This window comes from Hemitrygon akajei, chromosome 7 (genome assembly GCF_048418815.1).
Source record: "Hemitrygon akajei chromosome 7, sHemAka1.3, whole genome shotgun sequence".
NCBI classification, from domain to species: Eukaryota; Metazoa; Chordata; class Chondrichthyes; order Myliobatiformes; family Dasyatidae; genus Hemitrygon; species Hemitrygon akajei.
Window position 1 is genome coordinate 40,345,573 of NC_133130.1, and position 27,492 is coordinate 40,373,064.

The window sequence follows — 27,492 nt, forward strand, 5'->3', positions numbered from 1 at the left end:
GATCTGATGGGTTTTCCGAATTGAACACAATGTTGGATAAGTGCAGTATTGTCTGTTGGAAAAATATGAAATTAAAGCACAGTTTTCTTATGTGCTGAGGGCAAGTCATAAAGATCTGAAGGCAACTTGAATTAAGAACAAGGAAAACTCTTATGTCAAAATATATTCCATAACCAAAGACAGAGCATGATTTCACCAACATTGTTAGAATGAGCGTCAACATTATAGTAACTACACAAACATCTATTTATCATAAAGAATAGCTATCTTGAGGATGACAAGATATGAAATGGAATGCAAGTTGCTTTCTTTCATTCTACAGCACAACCAAAGTTAAAATCAATTGTTGTGTATTCACAGTGAAATTGAGGAGAACAATGTTGTATTCTCAATGGACCAGACAGAGTCTCTCTTCAAACCATGCCAGACTGTGAGAAATATGAATGGGAGACACATCAATGGTGTTCCAGTGCCAGATGATGGTCAACTGCTGTTTAGTAAATTGAAGGAAGAACCTGATGAACTAGCACAACTTGCTCCTACACCTGGAGATTCCATCATCTTACTTGACTTCGGTAACAAAGCTATGTTACAGATTGTTACAAATTAAAACAATAACGCTGCGATTTTTAAAAAAGCATGATTGGGGTCATCAAAGAGGTACGAAGTTAATCAAGAAAATTTGGGATGTAGTAGTGGACCAGCTACAAGAAAATGAGGCAGTTCCCAGTGGAGAAAGGAAAATCTGTGTCCTGCAGTTTTTGACAAGCAGTGGTAGACTTGAACATACTCTTGGAATATTGCACTGGCAGAGAAATTAACAGAATCCTGGATTGTGTATTGAGCAACAGACAACAGTTGATATTCCAGACCATTATTCTTGTATGCAGTAGAAATAACCATACTTGCTGCTAAGATATTCATACCCTTTCAAACTGACAAGATAGTTTACATTTTACGTTTAACATTGCATAACTGAACTAAAATATGAACCAACAATTTCAATACATATCCACTTCTTTATTTTCCTCACTAGGAAACCAACAGTATGAAGAAGCCCCTCTTTACAATAAAGCTATTATGCCACCAAGCAAGCAGTGGCCTACTGAAGTCACAAAATCAAATGTGAAATGTCCTTCTGAACTAAACAAGCAATCGTCTCTGGATCTACGCGCCTTTACAGTGCCCCAGGTCCCATCTGGCAGTTCCAGTCCACATACCTGCAGCAGCACCTCAAGTTCTTCAGTAAGTAATAAGATAAAATTACAAACTACAATTTCTGAACAGCAGCTGTAATCTATATATTAAGAGATCATGTCAAGCACTTAATTCCCTTCCACTTCCCTTTATAACAAAAGTAAAGAATGCTACACAGCACAGTAGTAGGCCCAAGTAATGTGGTAATGTTTGCTTCCACCTCTACCTGACCTGCATCACGCTGTTTCACACACACCATTGATGTGTCTGCATATGGTTTGTGCTAAACAGTTTTGATCTCCACCTTCTATAAAATTAAGTGATCCCAAACTCATTTGATTCACTAAATCCAATTTGCTTATCACCATTCCTAATCTTGTCTGGTTCATATCCCTAAATGATTGAATTTATGTCCTAGCCTTCATTTCTAATTAACTCCATAATCTTTACCTACTGTTCAGCTCCAAATCCACCCCCACCATCCTGTGCACCTTCTTTTCCCTCCTTTGTTTAAAAGATTTTTTTTTTCAAAATACATAATTGCTATATCTTTTAAATATAAGGCTCAGAAATATATCTTTAAATAAACTCCCCAATATTTAAAATTCCTCCCTTTTTTAAAAATGCTCTGCTTCTGTAAATTAAAGACAGGTAATACATATTACAGGAGAACTAAGAGTTCATTTCATTATTGAAAAATTCTCTGACATCATTGCAAATAATAATTTTTTCTTTAATATAATATCTGAAGTTAAATTGTTGCTACTCCAAAAATTACATCAAATACTTAAAATATCCAGCTCTTGACATTTTGCCCAGCTATAGCCAGATGATGAGCTACAACAGCTTTTCTTCCCACTCACCACTGCCTGTGGTATTTCTTCTTATCTGGTGCTTATGATCTAGCAGCTATTGATTGGCCAAATGTTGAATTACCCATGACTGACATGCTGGGAAATCATCATTAATTGGAATTGCCATATTGTGCAGTTATAACAGCAGGTTAGAACATGACTATAATGCAGCAATTTGCCTCCCAATTCAATGAAATATTTCCATGCAATGCAAATTTTTTTAATGCATCATCGAGGTAATGTTATAAGCCTGGCTCATTGTTGAAGACACCTGTCCATCAATAATCAAATGAAGATTTAGACACACTTTGACTATGATTTACCGTGTACCCTTGGATCAAACTGTCTGATACCCAGTGTACAGTCCTAAATTTGTATTCAAAAACACTGCAAGGGATCTTGCACAATAGAGGTTTATTTAACAATTTAATACTGTAAATAGCTATTGCAGATTAGACCATGTATTATCTTTGCAGAATTTTTTTTAGTGTTCATAGCTACATCAATTAAGACCTTTTGATGTTAAAGCTTTTTTTATAGCATAGTTATTTTCTCACTGTGTTTTAATTTACTGATGGCTTTAAATTCAGCTAGCATTTTATAATGAATTCATAGCAGATTTTTGGTTAGTTAGAATTACATTTTTCAGACAGCTTTTTTCTACCATATCATGTACATCTGAACTGTTTCAAAAACAAACAATACTTTCATTCACCGCATGCAACTAAAGCTTAGATTCAGACCTGTGATACCATTGTAGGCAAAGCTTAATACCATTTAATAATGTACTATGGTAATAGGATGAATCATATTTCTGTCACAGGATAACATGTCTGAAAATGCTTCTTTACTTTGCAATTATAGCCAAGCAGCCCTGGAGATTACTACAGTTCCTTGGACAATGATCTTAAGATAGAACTGATTGAGAAGCTTTTTGCTATGGACACTGAAGCAAAAAAACACTGCAACACTCAGGTCAGTTCAATAAATTAATACAAAATAAACATTAAGACAATATCTATTCAATCAGAGATTCCTAAGAAATGGAAGGATGTATCTTATTCAAATAGATAAATAGATACAAAAGTATTATCAGAATTCATTGAATATGATGATCTACTGTGCAGCACAGGAAGTCAGGCAATTAAAGTCATACCTAACTTCCTGCAAAATAATGTAATGCACAAGTTGAATATAAAGTAACACACAAAAAAATGCTGGAGGAACTCAGCAGGTCAGGCATTATCTATGGAAATGAATAAACAGTCGACATTTTGGGCCGAGACCCTTCTTCAGGACTTGAGATGAGTATAAAACCTACAGAAAGAAAAATCATAGCATACCCATAGTAAATGATCATTATGCTCTGAGCATGCAGCAGTTCTGTGGAAGTCCCCAGGGCAATGAAACACTCAAGCATTAAGCTGCAGATTGCAGAACAGACTTTGCACAAGCGAACTGAACAATGGTGTTCTTTCTCCTGGCCCCAGGGAGGACTGCAGAAGGGAGCACTGTGCCTGCAGTTGAAATTAAGGTAAATGGGGAATCAGCGTAAGTTGGTATCTTCTGATGGCTTGATTTGAGCTGATTGAATCAGGGCCCCAAAACATCAGCAGCCAATCTTGCCTACAGTGAAGCCTCATCTTTCCACAGAGATAAATCAATTAAATTTGGACTCCTTTACATTGTGTCAAAATGGTATCACCTTGCTTGGGCTGCCTGGCTCACACTTTCAAAGCCTGTGTTACTCCACCTACAGCCCTGCGAGTTGTCCAATCACCTCACTTGATAAATGCATTATTAGCAATTTTTGACAGCCCTCAGTCTTGAGGTATATGGATTAAAATAGTGTTCATTAAAATGGCACCAGTTTTAAAATCAAGACATGTTTGAATAAATTGGCAAATAATGTCAGGCAAACCTTTTTTTCAGTCCTATTTCCTGAACTATTGTAACCTTGTCATTTAATAAGTGGACTACACTGTATGTCCATTCAGTAGGTTTTCCAACACCAACTGCAAAGTCCACATGAGACAGGAAAAGGGTAAATTACAGGAAAAAAATCTCAGGCCTTAATAGGAAAGCACTACTACAAGATTTTTTAAAAAAGGTGGCTTGTTCTTAATCAATTAAATCCTCAAAGTAATATGCAAAATTAAGCTGCATGGCTACTTTTATATTAAATAAGTTATTTGAGATTTAAAAAAAAGTGTACCATTATCACTCCACTAATTACATTTAGAAACTATTTACTTAAGTGCCGCAGTTCTGTTATAGAAACTTTGCAAGTTCTAAGTAATTTGGTGCTGCTTGTATGAATATATTAATAGTTAAATAACCTGGCTAAGTTTATACCTGTGTGGAATGACACCTGTACACAAACAGACGTACTGTGCACATGTTTGTGTGTTTTTCATCATTATTACATAATTTCTGATTCCAGACGGAATTGAGTGATCTGGACCTTGAAACACTGGCTCCATACATTCCGATGGATGGGGAAGACTTCCAGCTAAGCCCGATATGTCGTGATGAGCAAGCTGCTTCAGAAAACCCATCAAGGACTCAAGATTATTCAGTCAATGTGAACAGTATGCTCCAGTCATTTGCTCCAAATTTTGTGACCTTGCACAGACAGCTGCCTCCAGAAAAGTACTGTACCCAGATGTCAACAGTAAAGAAGAATGATCTCAACCAAATTCATCCACTGGGTTACAACACCAGAAATGGTATTCCTCTGCCACATTACCATTCACCTCTAAGTACTCCAGTATCCTCAGTGGGTTGCAAAACAAGTAGTCAGTGGCCACCAGATCCACCTTTCAACTGTATGGCGAGGAAGTGTAAACTGATGGATCAGAGGACTGGATCATTGCCCGGTATCCCGCCTGGTGTCCCACCTTGCCAGTTGATGCACACGTCACTCTATAAAGAAAGGTAAAAGGAAAAAAAATTATGAAAACCTGTTTCAGCATTTACCTGATCTAGCTGAGATCAAATAGATTCAATCAAGGGAAAGCAGGAAAAACTGTACTGGAATATCGAGTGATCTGTAGAGGAGATGATTCTGCCACAACCTAAGTAGATCCCCATGGAATAAAAGCCACTGTTTCTTGGATGGTGAGGGAGATGGAGAATAGGATAAGGCAAAAAGAAAGGTGCATGCTTGGTGATTTTATCAAGTGAGAACCATGTGAAACAATATATTAAGAGGAGAGTGAAGAGGAAGAGACTTCCAAATAGTGTACATGACAATCAAATGGCAGTTAATAACCTAAAATTCTTTGCTATGCATGTGACCCGTTTCCCTCAGGAGCCTTCTTGAGTTAGTCACATTTACTTGTATTTGGCCCAAATCCTTCGAAACCTTTCCTATTCCTTATCCTTCTCTACTACTACATGCTGCTTATTCCATGTGGGGTAAAATCCTGCCTCTCAGGTCTTTCAATCATTTCCCTCTCACCCTGCCCCTTAGTTATAGACTCCCCCTACATCGGAAACATACTGTGACCATCCACCTTATCTAACCCTTTTATGATTTTATAAACCTCTTTTAGGTGACACTCCCTCCCCAATCTTTTACAATCGCAGGACAAACAGCCATCTCTCCTTATAATTCAAGCCCTCCAGTCCTGACAAAACTTCTCTGCACCCTCTCTAGTTTAATCACATTCTTCCTTTAGTATGTTGACCAGAATTACACACAGTATTCCAGCTGTGATGTCACCAATGTCTTGTATGGCTGTAATGGGCTGTCCCAATTCTTGTACTCATTCCCCTGTTTGATTATGGTAAATGATGACATATAGCAATACAGAAGATGGCAAATTTTTGGAGGTAAAAAGCAAGGCTAGAATAATCAGAACTTTCTATTAGTATTTACAAAGAACATGTTGACAGAATATCAGGTAAATAATTGTTTTGATAATGATATGTACTGGAAAAATTTACTTAGTGAATGAGTCCTGATCTGAACAGCTTAATTTCCCAAGTTGCTGAGTGAGACAGGGAACGTAGGTAGTATAAGGATATGTCATAATGATACAAACTTTCCTAGAGGGGAAAGTGCCATGGGATTAGAAGCTGGTAAATATGATACCATGATCAAAATAGGATATTAGGACATGCCTCATAACCACAGGCCAGTATGATTGACATCATTCATGAGTATGGTTTGGAATCAATATTCAGGTAGAACAAACTTAAAAGGCAATTTCTGACTTTTGAGTTCAATAACAATAGCCAGCATTGATTTATAAATTGGGGATAGCATTTAACTAGAGGAAAAGAATATTAACAAAGACAAAAGTCTTGCTCTCAGAACTGGAATTCGATTGTAAATAAAATGGGACATTGGAAATCTGATTGGTTGAGGACCAACTAGTCAAGAGGGATGGATGACAGGGGTATAAGTACTTCCGGACTAGACATGCACAGGCATCATGCCTGATGAAGATGGCAGAGTACGTCATTGAATCTTTGGTTAAAAATTGATGCTGTACCTGGCTGGAAGCCAGAGAACAGTTTATTTATCTAAGCTGGGAAAGCACTATATTCATTTTTAAAAACTGCATGAAGGGAACAGTAGACTTGTTTACATGGATTTTAAGAAAGCAGTGACAAAGTAACAAATAAGATGGTTAACAAATAGTGGTTCCTGTAATAGGGAGATCAATATGAACTTAGATAAAAACATGGTAAATGGCTGATCTTTCAGATGGTAGTGTTCCTTAAGAATTGGCACAAGGTTCATTGCATATTTATCTATGTCATGGATATTGGAACAGAGACAAATTCAAAAATATTTTCCCATGATACCAAACCTCAATACATAATATCAAACAAATGCATCAAGACACAGCCAGGGAAGACAAGTGACAGGGAATTTAAAAGAGTCTGAGGTGACTTATTTTGACAGAAAACATGGCAAGCTTGATGGCACTGTTCTCAAAATATTGCGGAAAAAGATATGGGTGTTTGTCTTTGAAAGTGGCATAATACATTAAGTAGTTGGAAAAGCTAAAGGAGCTTAGCTTTGTAAATATGAGTACTAAAGAAGAGGTTTTGCTTAACCTTTAGCTCTGGTTAAACAACAATGCTACCTCAGTCTGGTCGCATTTTAGTAAGAAAATGAAGGATGCGGGGAGAACTTACCAGAATGATTCCAAGAAGAAGAGGTATATGTTATTAGATCGGGCTGGAGAAGCTGGACTTGGTCTGATTGGAGCCAAGCAGGAGAAAAAAAAACAGTACTCTAAAACAGTGCACAGTTTTGGATAGCTAAGTTGATAGCTGATGGCACAAGAGCAAAGAAAACAAATGTAGACCTTTAGCAAGACACAAGAACAATTCAGTGAGGTATGTTTATGTTAATACCTGGAACTCACTTCTATTCAGCGTGTGGGAATAGAAAGATACAAAGTGAACTCAAGGGGATAGACATTAGTAAAGAAAGTGAGTAAGATAATGGCAGATTGTATGTAGTATGTGTCTAATGTGAGATTACTCAGGAACAATGGACATTTGAAAGGATTGGGTATCCTTGTAGACAGGTCACTGAAATTTAACAGGTATAGCAGGCAATAGGACGATAAATATTATGTTGGTCTCATTAAGAGATTTTGGTCCAAGAGCAAAACACTCCTAATACAATTATCAAGCCTGTGTGAAACTGCATCTTGATATAGTGTACAGTTTTGGTCTCTGTTCCTAAACAGAGATACATCTGCTGAAAAGGGAGTATGACAAAGAATAGTTCCTGGGAATGGGGAGAAAATAAATAAACCAATGTCTCTTTCTTTAGAGTTTTTAAGAATAACTTAAATTCTTACAAGATGTGACAAAATAGAGGAATTGTATTTCCTCTGGTTGAGGAGTCCAGAAGAAGTCACCATCTCAGAATGAGGGGTGGGCCATTTAGAATGGAAATGAAGAGACAATTCAATTTGACATTAATCTACATTCTCTACCCTGGAGGCCCTGTCTTTGAGTTTATTTGAAACAGAGATTGATGGGTTTCAGGATATAAAGCAAATCAAGGGATATACAGGAAATTTAAATTGAGGAGAATATTAGCAATGATCTTTATGAATGGTAGAGTAGGCTTTGCCTATTCCATCTCCTTGTATTCTTTAGTCATCAATGATTTCTGAAGGAAATTGCATAAGCACTTGAGGGGGATTTTAAAAATAAGTCTGACATAGTTATGCAGGTGGAGTAAGGGATGATACTGGCTTGATTGCGCACAGAGAACTGGTATGAAATCAGTGAGTGAATCCTGCCATTTTAAGGAGTGGTTTAATAATTCTTTAATAGAGATAAAACATTAAAACAGAAAGTTCTGCAAATAAATATAGACCACGAGACCACACTTGGAGCATTGTGTGCAGTTTTGGGCTCTTTATTTTAGAAAGGATATACTGACATTGGAGAGGGTTCAGAGAAGATTCACAAAAATGATTCCAGGTATGAAAGGGTTACCGTATGAGAAACGTCTGGCAGCTCTTGGGCTGTATTCCCTGGAGTTCAGGAGAATGAGGCGGGATTTCATAGAAACATTCCAAATTTTAAAAGGCCTGAACAGATTAGACATGGCAAAGTTATCTCCAATGGTAGGGGATTCTAGGACAAGAGGGCATGACTTCAGAATTGAAGGACATCCATTTGGAACAGATATGTGGAGAAATTACCTTAGTCAGAGGGTGGTAAACCTGTGGAATTTGTTGCCACATGTAGCTGTGGAGGCCAAGTCATTGGGTGTGTTTAAGGCAGAGATAGATAGGTTCTTGATTAGTCAGGGCATCAAAGGGTATGGGTGAAGGCAGGGGAAGGGGATGACTGGAATAATTGGATCAGCCCATGATCGAGTGGCAGAGCAGACTCAGTGGGCCGAATAGCCTACGGCTGGACCTATATCTTAAGGTTTTAAATAATATCTTTCATAATCTTAGCTCACTAAAATGTTTCATGATTAAGGTTCAAAAATATCTTCTTTGTTAATTCTGTGGAGTAGGTAAATAAACTGTTAGGTTGCACACTGCAGAGAATTTTGTGAAATTTCACTTTTCCAATAATTCCCCTCCCAGAATATACATTTTATTACAGACAAGCCAATGAAAAAGTGAACTAATTATTTGCACATGGCTAAGCATAATTATAGAAATGGCTGATAAAATGGCGAATTTGGAAAAGAAGACAAACTGGTTTACCCCTACTGGGATGCATGCAATACCAATACCACTCGCAGCTCACACATCTTCAGAATGTGGAACAGCTCCTGGGATGGCAGTGGACTTGCTTCAGGATCACATATGATATGTGGCATCGAAACAAACCATTTCCACCCCCTCCCCACCCTGCTGCCATTCACTGCCTTCCTGTCTTTTGCCTACCCCCCTCAGTTCATCCACACCAAGCAATAACTCACTAGATACTGAAAGATTTCTTAACAGTTTAAATAATAATGACAGATACAGAAATAAACTATTCAAATAGATTTGAATTAATTAATTTTTTAAAAACTTGAGTTCTCAATTATTTTTAAGTAACTGTCATGGAATTTTTTCTATTTAAATGACAGGGTTTCTATTCATACATCAAACCCCTCCCCACCCTAATACAAGTTGAAGATACAAATGCAGTGTTCCAAGGCACCTGCCATAGCCCAACACTGAACCACCATTGGTCTTAATAACAGGTTTGATGGTGAAATGGATATTCACTCATACCACTTATCTCTGAGTTCCATGTTTAATAGTACATATGCAGTGGGTTGAAACATGAGCAACAATCAACTGATAGCAAGTGCCTCACTCCTCCATCAGCTTGATTCCACCAATTAACAGAATTCTATTCTTCTCAACAGCTAGAAACTGATATTTCAAAATTTTAAAGTCTGACCAACATGACCATTTAATATTTTAATATTGATCCACAAGCTCTAGACTTTTCTTATTCAAATACCTTTGGCTTAATTGAACTCCAAATTCCTTTACCTGAATACCATAAAGACTCTCTCTACCCCCTCCCAAATTTGATTTTCAACTGTACTCCTAAGGCAAACATAAGCTGCACGAGGTTCAAAATGATGCCAATTGTGTCTCAATCATCAGGCCTCCTTTCAACTATTTTATCCTGGTGAATGATTATTCGTAAAAGTGCAAAAAAGCTGTGATGGTATGATTGAAGTAGTATTCTAAATTAACACAATACAAACTGAACTTATTAAAATCATCCCATGTAGGTAGCTCTGTCCTGTTGCACAGTATGATGCATTCTGGTCTGGCTGTATCCATTATTTTTTGGATGAAGAGGAATAACCCCTAATAGGCATGGAACTAAAAGTAGAAGAGAATCTATCATTAAGTCTTACTTCTCAAAGTTAATTTTGCATTGGGTAGGGATTGTAAGAGAATGATCTGGGAGCTAACTGTCCTTTGACCAAAAATGTAAATTTTCAGAGATTTAGAAGGTAAGCTAAGCTAGTTGCTGGTCGAACTATACCAGATGGCAAAGTTGGATGTTGGACATATTGGTCACTGCTACAAAAAACTCTAATGGACAATTTCTTTCTCTGGTCTGTGCATTAATTCCATTTCCAGAAAACTTGTCAGTTCTCCCTATCAGAAGCATACGAAGAAATTTGGGAAAGTTTAGTATACCACAGGCCATAATCAAAGTGTATTTCATTTGAATAATGGCCACTTTGACAATATGTATAGCATATGTATAGCATAGCAGTTTTGTAATTAGTTTTGCTACAACAAGTGTATGGGACATTGGAAAAAAGTTGAATTTCCCCATGGGGATGAATAAAGTATCTATCTATCTATTGATCAGTGTCCTTGAAATCATAATCTAAACAGGATTATGATTAGTCTTCACCATACATCAATGAAGTGTAATTCAGGTGCAGTATAAAACAGGCTCCCATATCTCTGTAAACCCATTTCTTGCATTTTCATTACAGAAATTTAAAGTCTTATGCTTTCAGTTAAGAAGGGTTTTAATAACAAAATATTAATTTTTTCACACCACACTACTGCTTTGTATTAGATCCCTGGATAACTTTGGACAATATGGGAAAGACACCATCAGTGAACTGAATTTCAGAAACAACTTGAAACGGAAACTACAGCTGGATTTTGGAGAGCAGATATTTCAACAATCAACAGTAGGTTTATTTTTTTAAAATGTGCTATTGGTATCTTGGTATCTTTTTTAAGTGGTTGAAGATGGAATCTAATAAGCAGATGTTATCTATCTGTATTATTCTTTGATAAGGCATGTTGATATAATTTGTTTCAACCCCTAGCAAAACACTCAAGTTTTCATTTAGTTATTGTATAATTAGCCCATTAATTTTACATGAAGGAAAAATATGCTCAAACACTGTTTTAAACCAAAGAAAAAAATTAATAATTTATACTTTTTTAATACTGTACCTTGACAGCTGAAATTGTTTGGTTTGGATCTGTAATGAATTTTTAAGAAGTATAATGCGAAAACTGAAGGATTTGTCCAACTCTAATTTGTAATTTTTTTCAATAATCCTTGAGATTGCAAATATAACTCTAGTATCATTTATCTTTTTAAAAAAATCAGAAATATCAGCTTTTGCCTGAGCTACAAAGCCAACAACTTTTACAACTCACTGAAACTTTTGAAAGACAGGAAAAGAGCTTTTGAACTTGAGTTTATTTGTCGTATGCACAGATGCAGTAGCATCACAGACACATGCAGAATTCACAAGAAAAAAATGAAACAATTTGAACATAAAAAGCCAAGACCATTTTAACACAATAGTTTTTGTTCAATACATTGTCCAGGTAACTCACCAGTCCTCGCTGTAGTTACCAAACATGCAGCTATGCTTACATTTAAATTTCATCACTGGTCATATAGAACTTCAATAATTTTTCAACTGACTTGCCTGTGTAGTTTGAATCAGCCTAGCTAACAGGCTGTGGGAAAATTTCAGCACTGGAATTCCCTTGAATATGGAGTTATCCATCATAGGGTGGAAAATCTTCTACTGCTTCAGAATATAACATTAACAGCAAGTTCAAACAGAATCTGATGGTCTGCTAAAAACGCCATCTACCAATGTGTTAATTAAGAATGAAGCAATTTTAAATTTGCTAAAAATTAAAAACCAAAATGTAAGGCTGAAAAAGTATTCATCCCCTTTGTAATGACTACACTAAGTTTCCTCAGATGCAATATACCACTTTACCAACACACCCAATTTATTGATGTAGAAAATTAGAAGATTGCCTTTTTTGAATGAACTCGAAAGTATAAATATCCCCAGTCTCTGTAAGGTCCAATAGTATGGGTTGAAGTTCAACAGACCAAACCAAAATGAAGACAAAAGAGCATTCAAGACAAGTCAGGGAAATGATAATAGAGAAGCACAAATCTGGAGAAGGGTACAAACCCATCTCAAAGGCACTAAACATACTTACCTCCGAGCTCAGTGTAGTCCATTATGGTATAAATGGAAAAAAATATGAAACCACAGCCACTCTGCCTAGTCCAGCCTACCCCTTTAAACTTAAGTCACTAGAGAAGAATGGCACTTGTCAAAAAGGCTATTATGATGCCAGCAGTTACTCTGAGTGAGCTGCAGAAGTCATCTGCAGCAACTGGAGATGAAGCTTGTGGCTACGCAATCTCTACAGCCTTGCACAAAAAAGATATTTATGGAAGCATAGCAAGAAAGAAACCCTAGCTGAAAAAAAATCCTTGCTCAAAAAGACTTTGCAAAGTGTCACGAAGAAGATACTCTTCAAAAGGTGTGGAAGATGATCTAGTGGTTGGATGAGACTAAAGTGGAATCTTTTGGCCTCAGCACTATGCAGTACTTGTGGGGTAAATCTAATACTGCACATCTGCCAGGTACCACCATCCCTACTGTAATGTATGGTGGGAGCAACCCTCCTGCATTCCCTTCAGCAGCAGGGAATGGAAGACTGGTCAGGATTGATGAGAAGGTAAATGCTGCTAAATACAGAGAGATCCTGGATAAAAACCTGCTAGAATCTGCCAGAAAACTTAAACCAAGGAGGAAATTCATCTTCTAACAGCGCAAAGCTAGAGTAACCATAGAATGGCTTTGAATTTAGAAAATTGATGTTGTTGAGTGGCCCTGTCAGAGTCCTGACCTTAATCTAATTGAACATCTCTGATAAGACGACAAGATTGCTGTCCATCTCCATTCCCCAACTAACTGAGCACAGATCGTGCAATTTTGGAAGTAGGAATAGGCAAATCTTGCTCCATCATGTTGTGCAAAGCTAATAGATACTTATCCACCAAGACTCCTAGCTGTAATAGCTATGAGATGTGGTTCAACTAAAAGTACTGAGCAAAGGGGGATGAATACTTCTGAACTGTTGACATTTCAGTTTTTGTATTTTTAGTTTTTCATGCTTAATAATTTTCCCAGTTGCTTTTTCTGGGGGGGGGGGGGGGACTCAACTGTGAAAAAAAGATGCATGTGATTCACAAATAAAAATTCGCAGTTAAATTGATCAAAATTCCTGGTTATAATACTTTATGTGAACAAAGAGTTCGGGGATGAATTCTTTTACAAGGTACTATAGTGCAATGCTGTAAATTCTCTAAAAAGTATTTGAACACTTGTATTTGTTTTATACAAACAACATCTTAATATCTACCATTGATAGCATGGACTGGCATCTTGTTTCTGTTTAAGGAATCTCCATATGAAGACCCACCAAGAAGTAATACTTCTACACAAATGTTGTGGAAAAGAATGAAAAGCATTAAATCTGAACATAATCCTCCTCTAATGGAGAGAAAATCATTGAGTTCAGGTTCACTTACAGGTAAGAATGTGCATTCTGTACTTGCCACAATCTATTCATATATTCAGTTTGATTTCAGGGGTGTGTACAATGACTTTTGAACTTTTAAATATAACACTGGCAAACCTTTACCCTATGTGCTGATTCCATTCAGATTACATTGGAAGCCCAATCTCAGGATATGTTCTGGGATGCAGTTTTCTCTGTACATTTGAATAAAAGTGACGATTCTGCAGAGGAGACTGCAGCAGATACAGAGACTGCAAGATTCTTGAGGGCACAGGGTTTCCCCATGTTGTCATCTGTTCCTATTGGATATCAGTTCTCAGGATCGCAGCAATAGTGCTATCATCTTGCTAGTCAAGTTTCAAATGGCACTGAAGAATTCTCAGACTACGAACTGGGAAAAGGGGTGGGAGATGGGGGGGGGGCGGGCGGAGTGGAAAATCATTATTTCTAGATATTATTTCAAGCATTTTACAGATCCCTAAATAAAAAAATCAACTATTTCCATATAATAGAACAAAATCCAAAATATTGGGAACAATTAATTATTAAGTTGAAAATCCATTATCTGATCAACTAAACATGCAGCTTTGCATTGTAAGGCCAGAGGTTTACAAGCCTCATTTCAAATGGAACCTCATTTTGCACCTTAACTGAACCTCACACGCCAGAGTGTATATACCTGAAAATTTTCACCAGTGCATCTTTGTGTTGGATAAGGATCAAAAACAAGTAGCCTGTAAAGGGAAGCTGAATACTGACAATATCTTTGGGATTTTTGGCTGAAATCCTGGTGGTGTTTTCAATACTGCAGTACTGTGGATGGAATTCTGCATAATGAATTTCACACCTATTGTAATGTTCATTCATCTGGTTAAAGATTTAAAGTGACCTTTTTGAGAAATGATTATGCAAGTATGGTTTTCTTTTTTTTATTCTGTCTGCAGGAATGGCAACCCGCCTTTTGGGTTCCTCATTTCTGGCCTACTCTTTGCCAGAGCTGACAAGGTATGACTGTGAAGTAAATGCACCTGTGATGGGAAGCTCAACACTTTTGCATGGACGTGAACTGCTCCGAGCTCTTGACCAAGCAACCTAAGAGTCGTGCCATTATTGCTAGCCTGGATTGTGATAATAGCTTCAAGTTTATAAATGTAACTTTTTTTTTGTGAGTAGTCCATTATTGATGTAGTTTTTAAAAAAATCACTTGCTTGTTCAATGAGTCCACAATTTTATGTAATAAATCTTCTCAGATTAATATGTACTATTATTCTTGCCATTACAACATCTTATTTCTTTAATGTACTGTCTCTGTTTTCAGTAAACAGTTCTCAGCAACATTCTGGTAGCATTATACGTTATTTCCTAATTTTCAACTTACCCTTTCAATTAAAAAAGCAGCTATTTTCTTGTGTTTGGAAAAAATGCACTTAATTTTTTTTGAAAGACAATTAAAATGTTCCACTATTTTTCCTACAAAAGATCAGTGAATTAAAATACTAACTGCTAAAAAGCTATTTTGGTAGTAGATACAGTGTATTGTATGTGGACATTTTGCTCAGTTGCACACTGTAGCTTCAATAAGCTTCATCTTCTTGGTGACTCATTTACTAAATATTAAGCTTATAAAGATTTATAGATCTTTGGTGTTAATCTTGTACTGGTACTTTGAGTAGCAGAAACAGAATGGATTTCTATTTGTATTCACATAACCAATTTTTTTTTAAGTGTTGGTTTTGCATTCAATTGGTGTTCTGGTCAGTGATAACTGGGGATGTCTTGAAAAGAAGGCAAGAAGCCAACAATTTAATATTAATGTTTATTAAAAATCTGGAATATTTTAGATATGTAATGCACTGTAAGAGAATACATCAAAACAATGTAAAAGATTTAAAGTATATTTAGTTGTATTTTTCTTTGGTCAGATATAACAGTTCTTTTATCCTGCTGAAATGCTGTGAAGCTTAATGGGACCCTATCAATTTAAGGTCAACCCTTTATGCTCTATAGGTGAGGCTGTTGCAAGAAACAAAATATATCAAGATAAATTGTACTAAAAAGATTCCTTAGGTGACTCAGAATCGAAGGGTGGAATGGTCAAATTGCACTGTCATAGTGAAATAAATGAGACCCAAACTGTTTGTTTATTCCTTGAGCTCATTTTCCCTTTACAAAGGCACTTTTACAGAGTGTAACATTTTATCCTGACACTTCATTCCAATAGTAAATGTGCCCAGCAGAATATAAAATATGGAGAAGGTTTGACCTCAATCAGATAAAGTTGTTTCTTTTGTTGGGAACCTTCAAGATTCACATGTTTTCAATGTTTTCTTCAAAAATAATGCATGTACCAGCCTAATTCCTTAAGAATCAAAGGGCCATGGTATAATGAATTTGAAGTAAAGCATCCATTTGATATTTTGGCTCAAAATTAGCATGCCAGTGTTTTAGTTCTAATATTAACAGCTATAGATTTTTATTACAAGTATTTAATATCTGTATGGCTTGCCTCTTAACATCTTTTCTGTATGGGAAATTTTAATCTAATGAGGTAACGTATTTTTTGACATCAGTATCTTATTAAAGCATAAAACATTTCATGTCACATATCTGCATTCATTTTTTAAAGTTTATTTTAGCACTTTCTCTGTATCTATTAATCAAAACTGTGGTGGAGAGGATTGATTAAAAAAATTGGATTTCTTTAGCTTTGCAACTTGATCTAAAAGTACAGCGTACTGAACTTACGGTATCAACTTTCAGAATAATTAGCATTGCCGCAGAGTTTCTTTCCAGTGTACAGAAAATTAATAAAGTTAATAACTGTAGACAGTAGATCATATCTAAAATGCTGTAGCTACCTCAAGAGACTACAAGTACATTTGTTTCAATTTACAGTTGCTTTTTCAAAAAGGGTAGCCTTTGTGAAGGTGGACGGAGCAGAATGATTACTGTTACAAGTTGTGTAACAGCATCTATTTCCTTCTTTAATGTTAAAAATACCTTTAAATGCACCAATACATAACCAAACTGAGTCTCATTTCCACATTCTTTTTGTTGACTGGGCCATTATTGCCTTATTCTTGACTGTTACAAACTTGCTTGAATTGAGGCACAGGACAACCACCTAGCTCAAGGGTAGAGAACAAAATTAAATAGATACACCATGTAATAATTATATTGGCAGGACATGTATGGTTTTTAAATGCAGGGCTGACCATGACTAGTACCAGCAAGTATCTAGGGCTAATTATAATAAATACCTGCCTTGCTTTGGATTCGTTACTAACTACTTTGCCTTATAACACCACTGTTTTTACATTGCTGGAAGCAATTTCTATGGGCTCTCGGTGAGTGATGAAATCACATAAATGTTGACTCCCATCATCAAATGTAACATCAATCTAGAAAAGAGCAGGCACAAGTTGTAGTACAGATGGTTTACTACCTTCTTCAGGACTTAATTATTACTATCCCACGATATAAATGGAATTCAATCATGTAGTACATGTCTTTAAGCATTACAGAAAATCTATTGCTAACTGTGAAAGGGATGTCGGAAGCATGCTGAGAAATTAGGTCACACTGAGGCATGCCAGTCCCAATGTGCTGATTTTTGTCAGTAGTCACACAACACACTGGATAACTGACTTGTTAAACTGGCTCACAGTTACGCAACTAACACAGTACATTGAATTCTGGTCAATTGGACTATTGGTTAAATCAGATTAGCTGCTTATTTGGGACAACACTTAAACAAAAAACTAATCAAGAAAATAGCTGGGATTCCCTTCATTTATTTGGGATGCTCTACCACTCAGGCAGGAGATTGTTGCCAGACAGTTTCTAACCAGATGCGTGCGCTTGTTCTAAAAGCAGTAATTTTAGTTACTGATAATTGGTGAGAAATGAGCAGTAAAACAATTCAGAACTGTCTTGTTCATTCCAGTTTCAAGCATTCAGAAGTGGCTGGGAGTGAAAATCAAATGATTTAACTACTTCAACAAGTTAGGACCTACAATGAATTTGAAGGTAGCAGCATTTATCTTAAATGTTACAAGGAAAATGAAGATTTAGAGCATTGTATGAAGGCAATCTATTATCTATACAAAGCATCTGTGCAGATTTTATTTATTTACAGTCAATCAAATGAATGTGTACACTGGATAAATTCCTCTGATAAGTATTAGGAGTTAATACAGTTTTATAGTTCTGTAATAGTATTGATACTGTTCTAATTTCCATATTTCACTTAAATACATAATATATTACTCAGTAAAATTAGATTGTCTTTTTTATCCTTTGAACTATTTGCATGAAACTTCAGCTAATTTGGGCAACTGCTTAATTGGGCCAAGATGTACTGGTGCCAATGTGTCCCAAATTACCAGAATTCACTGTATATTTTTTTATACCATAGTTAGCTTAGGGTCATCAGCTCAAAACAACCACCAACAGCACCTGGAGCAGAAGTAGTCCGGTACATAAGTGGTCCCCAACCACCGGGCCACGAGGAAACGATATGATTAGGCGGTATGAAGCGATACGAGTCAGCCCAGTAGCACATGCCTTGTGGCCCGGTGGTTGGGGACCACTACAGTACATGATGCATGCATAGCCATAATGAATTATGTTCATCTTTCACATTTTCAACGCTCATATCTTTCTGAGTGCAGCACATTTTGCATAAATGTGTTGCATAACAATCCAGCAATTCATGAATTTTATTTTACAACAATGCCAGCACTCAATTCAACTTGCAGACTCCTTGGCACACTCTCACACTAACACCCAATATCCTGCTGCTAGTAAGAAGTTTTTAAGCAGCAGCACCATGGACCAATCTAAAGTATTCTTTTCTGGTTAGAACATAGAAACATAGACATCTACAGCATATTACAAGCTCTTCGGCTCACAATATTATGCCGACCATGTAACCTACTCTAGAAACTGCCTAGAGTTTCGCTACAACAAAGCCCTCTATTTTTTTTTAAGCTCCATGTGCCTAGGAGTCTCTTAAAAGACCCTATTGTATCTGCCTCCACCACCGTCACTGGCAGTGCATTCCACGCACTCACCACTCTCTGTGTGAAAAACTTACCTCTGACATCGCCCTTGTACCGACTTCCAAGCACCTCAAAACTATGTCCCCTCATGTTAGCCATTGCAGCCCTGGGGGAAAGCCTCTGGCTATCTACACAATCAATGCCTCTCATCATCTTATACACCTCTCATCCTCCATGCACCAAGGAGAAAAGTTCACACAACCTATTCTCATAAGGCATGCTCTCCAATCCAGTCAACATCCTTGTAAATCTCCTCTGCACCTTTTTTTATGGTTTCCACAGCCTTCCTGTAATGAAGTGACTAGAACTGATCATAATACTCCAAGAGGGCTCTATCTAAGGTCTTGTATAGCTTTATCATTACCTCACAGCTCTTGAACTCAATCCCATGGGTTAACAACATTGTCATTTGTGCAGCAGCTTTGAGTGACCCATAGACTTGGGGCCCCACAATCTCTCTGATCCTCCATACTGCCAAGAGTCTTAATAATCTGTCTTCAAATTTGACTACCAAAATTAACCATTTCATGCTTATCTGGGTTGAACACCATCTGCCACTTCTCAGCCCCGGTTTTGCATCCTATCAATGTCCTGCTATAGCCTCTGACAACCCTCCAGGCTATCCACAACACCCCAACATTTGTGTCATCGGCAAACTTACTAACCCACCCTTCTACTTCCTCATCCAGTTTAGAATGTTAGAAACTCCAATCAGACAAGGTGGGAAAAGACAAATTACCTGAACTCAACTTTCGTGATTGTAACAAACTGGACACCAAAAAATCTGTTGTTTAAGTACCCAAATGTGCTGTCACCATGCCCAACAGGAAATGTAGTATCAATGGTTTCATCTAATCTTGACATAGTGAAGTCTTTTGCCTATACCAAATAAGGTGGTAATCATATAACAATTACAGCACGGAAACAGGCCATTTTGGCCCTTCTAGTCCGTGCCGAACACTTACTCTCACCTAGTCCCACCGACCGGCACTCAGCCCATAACCCTCCATTCCTTTCCTGTCCATATACCTACACAATTTAACTTTAAATGACAATACCAAACCTGCCTCTACCACTTCTACTGGAAGCTCATTCCACACAGCTACCACTCTCTGAGTAAAGAAGTTCCCCTTCGTGTTACCCCTAAGCTTTTGCCCCTTAACTCTCAACTCATGTCCTCTTGTTTGAATCTCCCCTACTCTCAATGGAAAAAGCCTATCCACATCAACTCTATCTATCCCCCTCATAATTTTAAATACCTCTATCAAGTCCCCCCTCAACCTTCTACGCTCCAAAGAATAAAGACCTAACTTGTTCAACCTTTCCCTGTAACTTTTGCACAATACAATACTGTGCAAAATTATGAGGCACCCACGTCCATGCCAAAGACTTTTGCACAGTACAGTACCACACGTGTCAACATGGAGCACACAGCAAGTTTGTAAATCTGGTGGGAGTAAATGATGCTGGAAATGGCCAGATTTGAGTGCCGCAGGAGGGATGTGGGATATGTGGCAGAGAAGGAGTGGCACAAGTACACAGACACCCAGCAAGGTCATTTAATTCCAAACAATTGGTTGATCAATCATTATAGAATGTCACTCTGGTGCTTCCCACTCCTTTCCCTCTTCCCAACCATGATTCCTGTCTCAGTGCCCCCCAACTCTCTGAACTTACTTTGCAGGACCACATCACCCATGTCATTGGTACCAATGTAGATCATGAACTCTGGCTACTCACACAACCACTGAAGAATGCTGTGGCAACACACACAAATTGGATTTCCAGCATTTGCAGATTTCCTTGTGTTTGTAAGAATGCTGTGAACTTGATCCGAGAAGTCACTAACCCTGGCACCTAGGATGTAACATACCATCCAGGAATCTAGCTCTCATCCACAGAACCTCCAGTCTTTTCCTCAACCAATGTATCCCCCATCACTGCAGCTTGCCTGTTCTCTCCCCTCTTCTTCTTAGCCACAGTGTTAGACACCCAAATGCTGTGGCCTTCCTCTGTTAGGTCATACACCACCCCCCAACAGTATCCAAAGTGGTCTAACTGTTGTTGATGGCAATGAACACATAGGTACTCTGCACTAGCTGCCTATCCCCTTTTCTCCTCCTGATGGTCACCTAGTTAGCTGTGTCCTGCATCTTGGGTGTGACTATTTCCCTGTATGTTCTGTCTTATCAACCCCTCAGCCTCCTGAATGATTCAGATTTCATCCAGTTTCAGCTCCAATTCCTTAACACGATCTGAAAGAAGCTGAAGCCAGATGCACCTCCTACATGTGTAGTTGTCAGGCATCCTGGAGGTCTTCCTGCCTTCCCATATTCTGCAAGAGGAGCATTCCATTATCCTGCCTCTCATCCCCACTGCTTAACTGTGCAAGAAAGAAGAAAAAAACAATTAACTGAAAAAAAATTAACTTACAGCCTTCCTATCTCCCAGTGAAGCCTCTATAAGCCAAAGCCTAATCTTCCCACTTTTAAGTCTGGCTCCTCACACAATGGCCGCACCTAAACCCAACTTCTTTTTATTGGCCCTTACCAAGTACCTAATTATGCACAATCCAGTGTCTCCTAGCAACTGTGGCACACAGAATGCCCCAACTGCCCCCACTGGTTTCTTTCTACCTCTCTCTCCTGCTACGCAATCTAACATCTCCTCAGGGACTACGGCATGCAGAATGTCCCGACTGCTCCCACTTGCTTCTTTTGAACTTTCTCTCCTACTGCACAATACATCTCCTTTAGAGAGCTATGGACACAGCCCATGATCCCTTTCTATATAAATTATGCTATGGGTCCTGTCAATTTATGTAAAATTTCCTCTTACATTGACCTTACAAGCAGAGAGGTGAATTAGTGAGACAGATCAGGGTTGATTGGTAAACTGAGGAGGGGGGAGGAAGAATGGGCAGATTGAGCCAGTTAAGGAAGAAAAATGAAGTTGGGAGGCAGAGATGAAGGCAAACAAAATCAAAGGCAGGAGCCAGGTAGGGGGAAGAGAGGGTGAAGTTGGAGACTGCTAGGAGGATGATAAGCACAAATACAAAGCTAACAGTGCTGGAATCTGATAAGTAAGGAAGGTGCTATTGGGATCCTTTGGGGGAAAGAAGTGAAGGACGGATAAAAGGAAATGTTGATAATTCCCTTCCCATCAACAGATGCTGCTCAATCCATTGATGTTTTCTAGCAGATTGTTTATTGCTCCTTATCTATGTGTTATATAGTTATCAGACCATCAATGTGATCGGTTTTTGTTTGGGCCAACAATAACCTATCTAGTTCAAAAAACCATAGATTTCAAAAGGAATAAAGAGGCAGGTTTAGAGAACAGAAACATGGGAGGCCCTACAGGGGTGCAAAAATGTTTTGGATGATATATAACAAGCTATCACAGTGAAGAGAGGACATGAAATAGCACTGGCAGACAAGATAAAAGAAAATACAAGCATTCTAGCTACTGCGCTATTCATGTTTTTGTATTGAAAATCATTTTTGTATTTATTTCCCTACAACAAAAAATACACACACACACACACAAACACAGCATCATTAATGCATGTCACACAATTTATATTGTACATTCTGCTCAGGACACCTCAAAGTCTATATTCATGACCTATACCTACGCCATTCTTTGACACTAAAATTGTTCTTCCATGCAACCATTGGCAATTCAAGTAGTGTTGAGTGTCATTTGAGTAAACAGCTTTCATCAAACCAGGAAGTGATGTAACAATTCACCTCAAGCTTTTCATCCTGATGTACCTTAATGTTTAATTTCCTCATCTGAACAAATTAAAGCAAACTCTTTCATAGATGAATCACCAATCAAATATGCTTGTATATCTGTCTTCGTGTAATTGTTTTAACATTTTTCTAGATTCTGTACATGACGCTTTAATATATGTTTTCAATTTACCTGCCTTTGTACTTTGTTGAAATTCTGTTAGCATTTGAAACTTTCTAAGCGGCACTGCAACAAGATCTCCCATAAATGTTATTGATGAATCTAAAATCATGCATCAAAGGTGATGCATGATTCATCATGATGCAAATCTAATGCTTCAAAGGTGGCTTTGTGGACTATTTTAATCTCCAGATTACCCTATTATCTGCTGAGAAGAATAGCATACAGGATGCCTTCCTATGGAAAGTCTGATTTTTTAAAAAAAATAACAATTCTTTGCTTGCTAGCAGTATGTGGTCACCATTTGTCACCACCAGTTCTCCCTGCCCAATATTCACTTCCAAGGAAACTGAATATCAGGTATTGCAGTGGGCAAGTTGTAGTGCCATCACTTTTTTTTTGTTTACACAAAGAGTGGAATGTATGTGGAAAGAGCTGCCAGAACAAGAGGTTGAGGCAGGTACAGTAACAACTTTAAAGGAACAACTGGACAGCTGCATGGATTGGACATGCACTCTCACACTCTCTCTCTATGTCCAAATCATTGAATGTTTATTCCCCTCCATAGATGCTGCTCAACTTGCTAAGTTCCTCCAATATTTTGGATGTTGCTCTGGATTTCCAGCATCTGCAGAATCTTGTGTTTTAGATGGGCCATGTTGGTCAGCATAAGCAAGTTGAGCCGAAGCGCCTTTTCTGAGCTGTACAACTCTATTATTCTAGATATTAAAATAAGGAAGTTTACTGGCTTGGGACTGATGTCTGGGACAGAAATGCATCGTGGGAACTGCAATCTTTGAATTGGATGGGAGAGCTGAAAATATCATTGACATTAATGATAAATTTTGTCCTCCAGTCCCTAAAAGCAGAATGCACAGCACAGAATGAAGGAGAAAGCTACAGATAGACAATCTCAAATTGAAAGGATTTGGGGTGTTGAGAACTGAACTGTCAACCTCTGACCTATATCTGCAACCACTGATGTGGTGGACAGTTGCTAGTAATAGAAAAGTGGTTTCTTACTCATGCTGGATCCAATACAATGAGAATTGTTGAGTTGAGAGATACTGTTGGGAACCCCAAGGCTACTTCCCATTTACACAGCACCATTTCACCACTGGTGGGAGAGGTTTTACGTAGATACTGTGGCAGAGGAGAGCACAAGTGCATCCTGCTGTTTGTTCAAGTAGTCTGTGGGACAGCTCCTCCTGTTTACAGAGAGGTTTAAATATTTCTCAGATCCAAACTGCTGATACACCATATTATCCAGAAGATAGGAAGTGAGAACTTGGGGCTTTGGCTACTGTGGCTTTTTATTTTGTTATTGACCATGAGAATGCACAACCTTGCTATTTGTCAATAAGTCCATAAGAGCTAAATTAGGTCATTTGGCCCATCAAGTCTGCCCCACCATTCCATCACGGTTGATTTATTATCCCTCTCAACCCCATAATCCTATAACCTTTGATGCCCTTACTAATCAAGAACCTATCAACCACTGCTTTAAATATTCCAATGACTTGGCCTCCACAGCTTTCTGTGGCAATGAATTCCATAGATTCACCACCCTCTGGCTTAAGAAATTCCTCATCTCTGTTCTAAATGGGACAACCCTTTAGTCTGAGGTAGTGCCCTCTGGTCCTCAATTCTCCCACCCTAAGAAACATCCTCTTCTCATCCACTTTATCTATGTCTTTTAATATTTGATAAAATTAATGAGATTCCCACCCCCCCCCCACCAATCTTCTAAACTCCAGATCGTACATGACTAGAGCCACCAAATTCTCCACATGTTAACCCTTTTATACCTGGAATCATTCTCGTGAAACTCCTCTAGACCCTCTCTAAGCACATCTTTTCCTAAATAAGGGGCCCAAAACCACTCACAATATTCCAAGTGCGATCTGACCAAAGTCTTATAAAGCTTTAGCATTACATCCTTGCTCTTATATTCTAACCCTCTCGAAGTGAATGCTAATATTGCATTTGAACTTCCTTACCACTGACTCCTTAGGTTAACTATCGTTAGCCTGAGTACTAAGGTAGCCTAAGGTACTCCCAAATACCTTTGAAGATCTGACTTTCTGAATTTTCTCCCCGTTTAGAAAATAGTCTTCACTTTTATTCCTCTGGGAAAAGTGCATGACCATACACTCCATACATTATATTCATTCCACCACTTCATTGTCCATTCTCCAAATCTAAGTCCTTCTGCAGACTTTCTGCATCCACAACACCACCTGCCTCTCCACCTAATCCCCATATGTCTGCAAACTTTGCCAACAAGCCATTAATTCTGTCAAGCAACACACACAAAATGCTGGTGGAACGCAGCAGGCCAGGCAGCATCTGTAGGGAGAAGCGCTGTCGACGTTTCGGGCCGAGACCCTTCGTCAGGACTAATTGAAAGGAAAGATAGTAAGAGATTTGAAAGTAGCGGGGGAGGGGAAAATGCAAAATGATAGGAGAAGACCGGAGGGGGTGGGGTGAAGCTGAGAGCTGGAAAGGTGATTGGCGAAAGGGAAGAGCTAGAGAAGGGAAAGGATCATGGGATGGGAGGCCTAGGGAGAAAGAAAGGGGGAGGGGAGCACCAGAGGGAGATGGAGAACAGGCAGAGTGATGGGCAGAGACAGAAAGAAGAAAAAGGGGAGGAGGGAAAAAACCAAAAAACTAAATACATCAGGGATGGGGTAAGAAGGGGAGGAGGGGCATTAATGGAAGTTAGAGATGTCAACGTTCATGCCATCAGGTTGGAGACTACCCAGCCAGTATATAAGGTGTTGTTCCTCCAACCTGAGTGTGGCTTCAACTTGACAGTAGAGGAGGCCATGGATAGACATATCAGAATGGGAATGGGATGTGGAATTAAAATGTGTGGCCACTGGGAGATCCTGCTTTCTCCGGCGGACAGAGCGTAGGTGTTCAGCGAAACAGTCTCCCAGTCTGCGTCGGGTCACCAATATATAAAAGGCCACACTGGGAGCACCGGACGCAGTATACCACACCAGCCAACTCACAGGTGAAGTGTCGCCTCACCTGGAAGGACTGTCTGGGGCCCTGAATGGTGGTGAGGGAGGAAGTGTAAGGGCAGGTGTAGCACTTGTTCCATTTACAAGGATAAGTGCCGGGAGGGAGATCAGTGGGGAGGGATGGGGGGGATGAATGCACAAGGGAGTCGCGTAGGGAGCGATCCCTGTGGAAAGCAGGAAGGGGGGAGGGAAAAATGTGCTTGAGTGGGATCCCGTTGGAGGTGGCAGAAGTTACGGAGAATTATACGTTAATTCTGTCATCCTAGTCATTGACATATAACATGAAAAGCAGTCCCAAAACCGACCCCCGCAGAGCACACTGGTCACCGGTAGCCAACCAGAAAAGGCCCCCTTTATTCCCAATCTTTGCCTCCTGCAAATAATTCCCAATCAAGTCTACAAATGCAAAAATTAATGAAAGCCACAACAGAAATTAATTTTAAAATGATCAGAAAAACACCGTTGCATCATAAATAACTTCTGTAAACAGTGTAGAAATGCTGAGTCTCCAAGCTTACGTATTTGATTATCTATTAAGTCCAAACTAGCTGGGTACTTGCTGGTCACATAGATAACCACAGACTTTGGTCAAAATGAGCTTTATCTTTTTTTCAGGCACTGGGTAGATTAGAAAGGTGAATTAGTTTGAATGTAATCTAGACTATTCCCTCCACTGTTTACCTCACCACCATCACAAACAAATCCATTAAGCTGAGAAAAATGTATCTAGAAATGTACCTCTGGCTGGGTTTGCCAGACATACCAGATGAACTCAATGCCTTCTATGTCCACTTTGAAAGGGGGAATATAACTACAGCTGCAAAAATCCCTGCTGCACCCAGTGATCTCTGTCTCAGAGGCCAGTGTTAGGCTGTCTTTAAAGAGGGTGAACCCTTGCATGGCAAAAGGCTCCGGAGTACCTGGTAAGGCTCTGAAAACTTGTGCCAATCAACTCCCAGGAGTATTCAAGACCATTTTCAACCTTTTACTGCTACAGGAAGTTCCCACTGCTTCAAAAAGGCAACAATTATATCAGTGCATAAGAAGAATAATGTGAGCTGCCTTAATGACTATTGCACAGTAGCACTCACACCTACAGTGATGAAATGCTTTGAGATGTTGGTCATGACTAGACTGAACTCCTACCTCAGCAAAGACCTGGACCCAATGCAATTTTCCTATCGCCACAATAGGTCAACAGCAGACGTAATCTCAATGGCTCTTCACATGGCTTTAGAACATCTGGACAATACAAACACCTATGTCAGGATGCTGTTCATTGACTATAGCTCAGCATTTAACACCATCATTCCTACAATCCTGAATGAGAACTTGCAGAACCTGGGCCTCAGTACCTCCCTCTGCAATTGGATCCTTGTCTTCCTAACCGGAACACCACAATCTGTGCAGATTGATGATAATATCTCCTCCTCGTTGACAATCAACACTGGTGCACCTCAGTGTGCTTAGCCCACTGTTCTACTCTCGCTATACCCATGGCTAGACATAGCTCAAATACCATCTATAAATTTGCTGATGATACAACCATTACTGGTAGAATCTCAGATGGAGACAAGAGGGCGTGCAGGA

The 27,492-nt window shown here is 38.6% G+C and overlaps 1 protein-coding gene and 1 long non-coding RNA gene across 2 annotated transcripts in view; one reads left to right on the plus strand and one right to left on the minus strand.

The window, feature by feature from the left end:
• Positions 1 to 16,494, plus strand: part of LOC140730369 (endothelial PAS domain-containing protein 1-like) — a 112,768-nt gene extending 96,274 nt beyond the window's left edge. The window contains exons 9-15 of the mRNA XM_073050687.1: positions 361 to 575; positions 1,037 to 1,245; positions 2,916 to 3,026; positions 4,495 to 4,988; positions 11,106 to 11,223; positions 13,771 to 13,903; positions 14,836 to 16,494. Of these exons, the coding sequence (XP_072906788.1) occupies positions 361 to 575; positions 1,037 to 1,245; positions 2,916 to 3,026; positions 4,495 to 4,988; positions 11,106 to 11,223; positions 13,771 to 13,903; positions 14,836 to 14,987 (1,432 nt within the window). The 3' untranslated portion in view covers positions 14,988 to 16,494. The remainder of the gene's footprint in view (positions 1 to 360; positions 576 to 1,036; positions 1,246 to 2,915; positions 3,027 to 4,494; positions 4,989 to 11,105; positions 11,224 to 13,770; positions 13,904 to 14,835) is intronic.
• Positions 1 to 27,492, minus strand: part of LOC140730371 (uncharacterized) — a 131,139-nt gene that overhangs the window by 16,253 nt on the left and 87,394 nt on the right. The window lies entirely within an intron of this gene.